The sequence below is a fragment of the Pocillopora verrucosa genome, chromosome 11 (assembly GCF_036669915.1).
Source record: "Pocillopora verrucosa isolate sample1 chromosome 11, ASM3666991v2, whole genome shotgun sequence".
Taxonomy (NCBI): Eukaryota; Metazoa; Cnidaria; class Anthozoa; order Scleractinia; family Pocilloporidae; genus Pocillopora; species Pocillopora verrucosa.
In genome coordinates this window covers 3,395,187-3,403,890 of record NC_089322.1, presented here as the reverse complement: position 1 = coordinate 3,403,890, position 8,704 = coordinate 3,395,187, and the positions used below count along the sequence as shown (strand labels likewise).

The following is an 8,704-nucleotide window of genomic DNA, read 5'->3' as shown; positions in this document are numbered from 1 at the left end:
TGGTTGTCCTCAACTACTCTGTTGTTCTTGCGTCGGAACTACTCTGTTGTTTGTTAACGACGCCTTTTGAAGAGAAGCCTTTTATCGTTTCAAAGTTATCATGTGATTCATCAACAAGAGCTTAATACTCTTAACATTAAAGAGAACATACAGTAAAAAACACAGCAAAATTGAGGAGGAAAATGATATTTTTTATTCTATATCATTAAATTATGCAACGTAAGCTCATTGTTATAGAAACCAGATGTTTCTAGGACTAAAATACATGCCAGCTTAAATAATTAATTTAAGGAAAACATTTTCTCCGGCAAAGTATGGCCTCAAAATACTCAATATTTGGTCTTAAATATTAGAGACAGATGTAATATCAGCACTACTTTTTTTTTTCGGAAGCTTTTTAACTGAACAGCGATAAAGACAAGAATTAATATGTCACGGATAGATTGTGAACCAGAAGTCTTCGGGATCTAGGAAAGTTTTAAGCATATGCTTCAGCTCAGCAATGTTTTACTTGCGTCGGAACTATTCTGTCGTTTATTAACTGACGCCTTTCAAACAGAAGCCTTTTGCATTCTTGTTGTATATCTCTTTTGAAGAAAGCATAAGCTATAGGGTTTATTCCAGAGTTAATAACTTCTAGAGGTATTTTGTAATGATAATCGTTACACGATTGACCAGTTAAAAATAACAAACTACAACGCATCATTATTCCGTAACACGATAGAAACACACACGTTACCAATGCCACCCATTTTACCGCTGACGCCTTGTTTTGAGTTTTAGCTCTGGCGATCGGTTGACTAAGCCGCAATTTCTTAGCTAAAGTGCGATCTCTAGAGTATACAGCAAAAAACATGGATGCAAGAAAAAAGATTAGAATTACGCACAAGATTACCTCGAAAATCAAATACAAGTAGCTTCTCATAGTCCTGGCACGATCAATTCCACTTAGTGTAATCCATGCTAACGTAAGAGTGAAAAGAGAAGGAATTCCCCAAGATGTTAGAACCATTTGAATGACTCGACGGCGCTTCATAAAAGTCAAGTATTTCAAAGGTTTCACCACAGCAACATAACGTTCTAGTACTAAGCCAACCAAGTTTGTTCCAGAGGTGTAAATAATGAAAGTCCTTACAAACATCACCATTAATCCCTCTTTTGAGCGTGGAGTGCATTCGGTTGCAAGGCTGCAGAAAAAGCGTGAAGGAACAATAATCATCCCAACACCAAAATCAGCCACTGCTAAAGACACGACAAATGCGTTGGTTTTGGTGCGAAGGTAACGTTTGCTGCAGACGAGGAAGATGACAAATCCATTTACAGCCATCGTGAGAATGCTGAGGAACCAGCCGAGAACCCAAAACCACGTTTCCATTGAATTTCTTCTGAGTGGTTGTCTAGGACTTTTCAATTGCTTTCTTCGGTCAAGCCAAGAGTGTTTTGAAAGGTTTAAGGATGAAAAATTTGATTGTGTTTATATAGAGTTTTTAATCAACCATCTGGCTCCATCCAACCTACGTACAAGTTAATATGGCAATATATGCTGTTTAATTAAGTCATATTCGAGGCTGCAAACATCGATCACTTAACAATGTTCTTATCAGACGCTTCGTGCTCGGAGTTCGACGTCTGTTTATTGGTTTTCAAGAAGAATAAACCAATTGCAATCAGAAATTAAAAACAAACGCGGAACTTCTTTTGACTTCGTCTTCTAATGTGTTTTAATTGAAAGAAAATTACGGCAGTCCTTTTTTTAGACTATCAGCACAGCACGATCGTGCAAATGAGATTGATGAAAAATTTAATTGTGTTTATCTAGAGTTTTTTATTCGACCACCTGGCCCCATCCAACCTATGTAAAAGTTAATTAGGGCAATATATATATGCTGTTTAATTAAGTGATATTCAGGGCTGCAATCATCCGTCACTTTTTCTCACTTTTGAGACTATAAGCACAGCATGATAGTGCAAATAAGATGCGAATTAACGAAACTTAGCCAACAACAAATATTTTGAATAACAATAATTTCAAAATTATTAATCGGTCAGTGTTAAGCGTAAATCGCCCCCTTTTATTATCAAGTTAAAGAAGTTTTTAACAAATTAAGAAGCCTCGAAGGACTGTTCTGCTGTAAAGCAATTCGGAAGCGGTGTTGTTTGTATTTTTACTCGCCATACGGGCTCGTCAAAATGCGGCACAACTCGCAAAAATACTCAGCGATACTACACACCAAAACGTCTAATAAAATATATTTATCCACAGCTTGTTTTGTCTCAGTTGCAACCAAATAACTCGTTTTCATGCTCGTTTTAATGGTCATCATGTGCAAGACTTGTGGGTCAAGTGCGTCACTTTTCTTTAAATAATTGTTTGCTAAACACACAAGCAGAAATTAAAAGCATTTCACAAAGACTTATCAAGAAAACGTAGTATTATAAAATTTTCTGAAAGCGTTTGCCTTTGACAATCTCTCTTGACATACGACCGATGGATTACATGACTTGAATACTTGTCAAGTATTTCATTTTTAGTCGAACGAAGATCTTCCTTAACGAGCGTCTCCAAGATAAGTTTTCATGGAATAAAAAAGTGTTGGAAATGTTATACCATTGTTACCTACGCTACCGAATGTGAAAAAATTTCCAATGAAAACGGGGAAATTAAAGTATGTATATCATTGAATCTTATATCGGTATTGACTATTTAAGGTGATGATCAATTCCCGCTAAATTAAACACAGCTCATGGGGGAGTTGCACGTATGCAAATCGACCGTCGTTAACGAAAAGTCAGGCAATTCAGCACTTTTTTCCAGCATTTATCGTTTCAAAGTGATCATGTAATTCATCAACAAGAGCTTAATATTCTAAAACACTGAAGAGAACATAGAGTAAAAAACACAGCAAAATTAAGAAGAAAAGTGAGTTTTTTTTACTGTATGTCATTAAAATATACAACGCAAGCTCATAATAATAAGAACCAGATGTTTCTAAGACTAAAATACATGCCACCTTAAATGAGTAATTTAAGAAAAAAAAATCTTCTCCAGTAAAGTACGGCCTCAAAATAATCAATACGTGGTCTTAAATAATAGAGACGTATGTAATATCAACACTACCTCTCTTAAACAGGTGACTTAGCTTTGTTTCATCAGAAGCTTTTTAACTGAACAGCAGTTTAGATAAGAATCAATATGTCACGGATAGATTCTGAACCGGAAGTCCTCGGGATCTAGGAAAGTTTTAAGTATATGCATCAGCTAATGTTTTTCTTGCGTCGGAATCACTCTGCTGTTAAATAGCGACGCTTTTTGAAGAGAAGCCTTCCGCATTCTTGCTTTATATCTCTTTTGAAGAAAGCATAAACTTTACGGTTTAGGCCGGAGTTAATAACTTGTTGAGTTATTTTGCAATAAAAATCGTTACTACATTTATGACCAGCTAAAAATAATAAACCACAACGCAAGAATATTCCCGAACTCAATAGAAACATACACGATTCCAAAACCACCCATTTTACAGCTGATTCGTTCTGAGTTTGTACTTTAACAACCCGATGATAAAAATTAAATTGCTTGGCTACAGAGCACTCCCTAGAGTTCAGATTGAACAAGAAATATGGATGTAAGAAAAAAGATTAGCATTAGGCACAAGATCGTTATCTCGAAGAGCAAACACAAATAGCCGACGATGGTCATCGCATGCTCGAATGCACTGAGTCTAATTGACAATAAAGAAAAAGTAAGAGTGAAAAGAAAAGGAATCCCCTAAGATGTAAAAACCATTTGAATGACTGGGCGGCGCTTCATAAAAGTCAAGTATTTCAAAGGTTTCACCGCGGCAATGCGTTTATTTAAAACTATCGTGAGGATGGAGAGGAACCAGCCGAAGATCCAAAATCACAATTTCATTTAATTTCTTGTTTAAGAAAATTTTAAGCAAACACGTGTTAGGCAAAAAGAATTGTTTATATAATGGTTTTATAAAACCTTCTCCCTCCCATCAGCTCTTAAAATTTACTTAGGACAATGGATAATGTTTATTTAAGTCGCATTCAAGGCTGCAAATATTTATCATCTTAGAATGTTCTGTCAGACGCCTTCTGCACAGAATTTGGCGCCAGTCATTGGTTTCAAAAAAGAATGGACCAATCAGAAATTGAGAACTGAAGCGAAATATTTTTTTACTTCATTATCTGATGTGTTTCATTTCTCAAAACTACAGCAGAGTGTAGATAAGATGCGAAGTAGTGAAAATTAGCCTCTATTTGGCCGAGAACAACAAATATTTCAAATGGCAATAATATCAAGCGTGAATCGCCCCCTTTTAACATCAAAGGAGTGACGTTAACAAATATAGAAGCTTTGTTTTGGTGTAAAGCAGCAGCAAGCAGCGGGAGCACAAAACAAATGTAGGGGGGAACACGAGACGTAATCAAGTTCTTTCTCTACTTTTGGCGCTTAGCATGCTTACACACCTCTCATTTGCCTTTCCTGTTACTATTTGCCGGGTCGGTGTGTATTCCTCCATAACTTATTCCGAAATTTCACTCTCTATCTGCGTATAATAATATACATGAAAAAATTACGCGCGTCTGATTGGCTGAAAACGAGTCCATTTTTCATGTAATACGAGTGCAAAGTTTAAACACGAATGCAATTTTGTTGTCTTTACTTGTGCTTATTAACACCAAATTGCACTCGATCAATCATATTGTTACCTATACGAAAAATATACACGAAAAATGTACGCCCTTCTGATTGGCTGAAACCGAGTGCATTTGTCATGTAACACAGGTGCAAAGCTGGAACATGAATACAAATTATAAATAGCGCGCACGGTGTCAAAATTTCGTTTGCCTTGCCTTTGAGAGATGCCTTTTTCATGTATTTTATTACTAAGCAACAACATGATTTCTAGTGCAATTTTTGTAAAGGGGCACTTGAAAAATTTTCAAAGACTACAAATTGCACTTGCAATTTGCTACGGGCTTGTGAAATATTTGGTCTTTGATAAATTTACTAGATTTTAAAACCAAATTTCACTCGACATCATGTCAGTACAAATTTGTGCTGCTACCCACAGGTTGCTCGGTGTCATTTTAGGCTAAGAGCTTGTTTCCATATTCGTTTTAAACGTCATGCAAGACGTGTGGGTTAGGTGCGCCACTTTCCAATGAAAATTTGTGTGGTAAAAACACGAGCAAAACCTGTCACGAAGACTTTTCACGGAAACTTTACTGTGAACTTTCCTGAAAGCGCTCGCCTTTCTTCGTAAGAGCGGTCCGGTCGATTTCGCTCGTGGAACAGATTTCGTTCATTTCTTGTGTGTTTCGAGACAGCTATGTACTTATATGAAAACCACAGTCCGCCCGATCGGATCTCTTTATTTTCCCGACGTAACTTTGAAGAATAATTTAGAAAACAAAACAAACAAATCTGAGAAACTAAGCTCAAAAGAGATACCATCGAGACGACCTTCAGAAACACCTAGTTTCAAACAAGTGGGAAGACTGAAATAAACTCGTACTGGTTCGGTTCGATGAGTGGATAGGTTGAGGCGAGGGAGTGAGGCGAAAATAGCGTTAGATGACAAAAGTTGAGACAAAAATCAAAGGTGCACTTCCTAAAAATATTTCTCTCTCTTTCATTCATAAAAATAACACTGCTTCAAGCCGCCAGTTGTTAATAGTCTGAGAGTCGTCTACCACATCTTTGCGAAGTTGAGATACTAACCCTGCAAATACAGCCCTGTTTTATGTGTTTGTAAATTTCGTATCTCAAAGCACTACATAATAAATAACCAGGGCCGTAGCCAGACTTCAGAACAAGACGAGGCAAGTTTGGAGCGCCGAAGGCGCAAGCCGTTGGGGGAGTCTGGGACAAGCTCCCCCCCCCCCCCCCGAGAAAATTTTGAAATCTAGAGGCTCAGAAATGCTCTTTTAACCAATCCAATTAAACGTTTCTTCAAAAAAAAAAACAAAAAAAAAAAAAGCCAAAATCGCCACGTCTTGCCGCATGCAAGCTACGGCCCTAATAACACAAGTCATAAGAATATAATTGTTTGTGACGTCGAGGTCCAGTGGTAATGAATTCATTCCACATTGTAGAAGTTATTAAAGTTGCTTCTTAGTAGAAAGTCGGCCAAGTGCGATTGATAACCTCTGCGAACAAGTTTACCAACAACTGGAAAAAAAAGATTCGAAAAACATTAGTGTTAATTAAAACAAGCGGTTTTTCAGGATATAGCGTTCTCCTTTAGGGCGGTAACCGGTAAAATTTACCGCCTGTAGTATCTCTTAAAATCGCTTAAAATCCTTAAAAATTGAACAGATTGCTCTATCAGTTTGACAATTTATTTTTCCTCTTCTGCTTAAAATAAGGAGAACACCTTTATTCAGAGAGAACGACACGCCGGATGCACCCTTTTTGTGCAGCATTACGAACCCATCGCTGACTCGCAGATGACCAAAAGGTAAAAAAAATTCCATCAGAGTGCTTTTCTCTAACGTGTTATGAAACCATCACAGAAAACATCACCACGTCAAATCAGAGACAAGAAAGCTATCACAAGGAGCCAATGAGAATTCAGACAAAAAACAAGGAAATTGCCAGAAGCGCGGAAAAACGTGAAGGGACTGAGCGCAAAAAAACAAAACAAAGCAAAAAACCCCCAAAAAAACCAGTTCTTAGCTCTGCAACTGACGATATTCAACAGACCCCTGTTACACCTGACACATTCTCCAGTCCCAAGTACTGTGAACGAAGAATTCCTTAAGAAAAATGTCATTTATCGAAACGTCTCACCTGTGAAGAGAAAGGTAGAGTATTCTTTGAACACGTTATGAGTATTAGGCATGATGTCATGCGCGGGATGAGTCACGTGCCCTGTACTAGGGTCATGATGCCATGGGGACGCCAACAGCTGCGCACGCAGTTTGAGTATAAGCGTACCTAGGTCACTTATGATGGTCGTTACAGGCGCTGCCCTTCGACTGAGCAGGGAACAGAAAAAGGCCTTCCGGAGGTACTCCGTGTGTTGGTTGTGAGAGTCGTCCAGGCTTTTTTCCTGGACAAAGAAAATCAAGAATTGCTGTGAACAGCGGTGAACGTTCTAAACTATGCAGTCTCTTTCCTAAAAAAAAATGAATTGCCGTGAAAAGGCGAACAACCTCTGGATATCTAACACTAAAATGGAGAAAGTTATGCGTGCACGCCATCATTGTTATCGCTTCGGCGCGGGCTTTTCTTTGCCCGCCGGGAAGTAAAAGGCCTTAAGCAACGCGAGCCAGCCAGAGGTCTGAAAGGGGTCTGGCACTGGTAACCTCATTATTAGTAACAGGCCCAAGGCAAACTTATCCCCGACTCTTCTCAAATCTTACAGCGGCAATTTTATATATAATAGGGGGTTACCGAGCAAAAAAAGGCAAAATCGGGGCTGTAGCGTCCATTTGGTAACTAATTATGTCATGGAAAAAGAATAACCTCAAAATATTAAAAATAATTTGATAATATTTTGATACCATTTTGAAAGGAACATTATAAAAGGGTGTTCGTGTCGGTACATCATATAATATTAAAAGTTTAAGGTTATCGAAAGTTTAAAGTTATCAAAACCATCTTCAGTTACGCTAAAATAACTAATGAAAGAGGAACGAAAACCGTGTTTACATACGCTCATGTAAAATGGTTTTATGGCCAATCAGAGCGCGCGTACTATTTGAATTATTTTATAAAATTTAATGTTCAACGGTAACAACAAGAAGAAGAACATTGTATTCCAATCCAATATGTATTCATTCATAAGTTATTTACCTTGGGAAAATGTGTCATCCATCAATCGCGACGTCGAATTTTCAACAATCTAATCTGCAGATTTAAAGAAACAGTCGCCGCTCTTGGCAGAACTCACGATATCCAATTTAATAAGGTCGAAAAAGACGCTGAAATTTCTTTTTTTAGTTCGTAAGCTCTTTCCACGTGCAAGACCGATAGCAAAGCATGAATTTTAATTTTTTAATGATTTGTAATTCAAATGAGTTTTCCGACTTTGAACGACGAGCTGAATACTAACGACAAGCTTTTCGATTCGTTTTGGGCGATCGTAAGCAATAGTTGGCTATTTTTAAGAGTAAGTAGACTCTAATAAAGAGGTAAAAATATCCTTCGCAACCGTAGCATTACCACAACTATTGCTTGTAAATAACCTTTCAGTTATTAAAATCGTTGTCCAGATTCAAATTAGACTCGGAAACAGCGCTCGAACAATAGCCTTGCGAAGAGCCACTGCTAAATTCCAAATTATCTCATATATTTTAATTTTATTATCTATCAGCTCGCTCGAACTCCGTGGAATCGCGACAATTTTTTTTTCGATTCCCTTGCAGTGTCGCGATAGAGATCTCTCCTTTATTTCAAACTACACCTGTCTTAACGAAGAAAATTATGGTCGAAGGAATGGGTGTATTTTTTCCAATTTCCGATAAAGGGTGAAAGGATTAGAGAAAAGAAAGGGAAAGGAGAAAGAAACGTGCAGTCGAGCATTAACTAATAACCTCACGCTCATCCTCACGAGGAACATTTCTTTTGGGGTACCAGCAGCGGACAACCCTTACGCATTTCAACCTCTCAAGAGAATATCAACTGTTGCCTTACTCTCTTCACTTCTCTAGGACAAAAATTGGAGTCTAGGAAAGTTTTAAGTAT

General features: G+C 37.7%; 1 protein-coding gene across 1 annotated transcript; it reads right to left on the bottom strand.

The window, feature by feature from the left end:
• Positions 1–496: 496 nt before the first annotated feature.
• Positions 497–1,327, bottom strand: LOC136276952 (trace amine-associated receptor 1-like). Its single transcript, XM_066158477.1, has one exon. It carries the CDS (start codon positions 1,325–1,327, stop codon positions 497–499), a length of 831 nt encoding a protein of 276 aa, XP_066014574.1.
• Positions 1,328–8,704: the final 7,377 nt, after the last annotated feature.

What these genes read in the sequence shown, in the direction of transcription:
- LOC136276952 (XM_066158477.1), bottom strand. Translation starts at nt 1,327, where the DNA reads ATGGCTGTAAATGGATTTGTCATCTTCCTCGTCTGCAGCAAACGTTAC.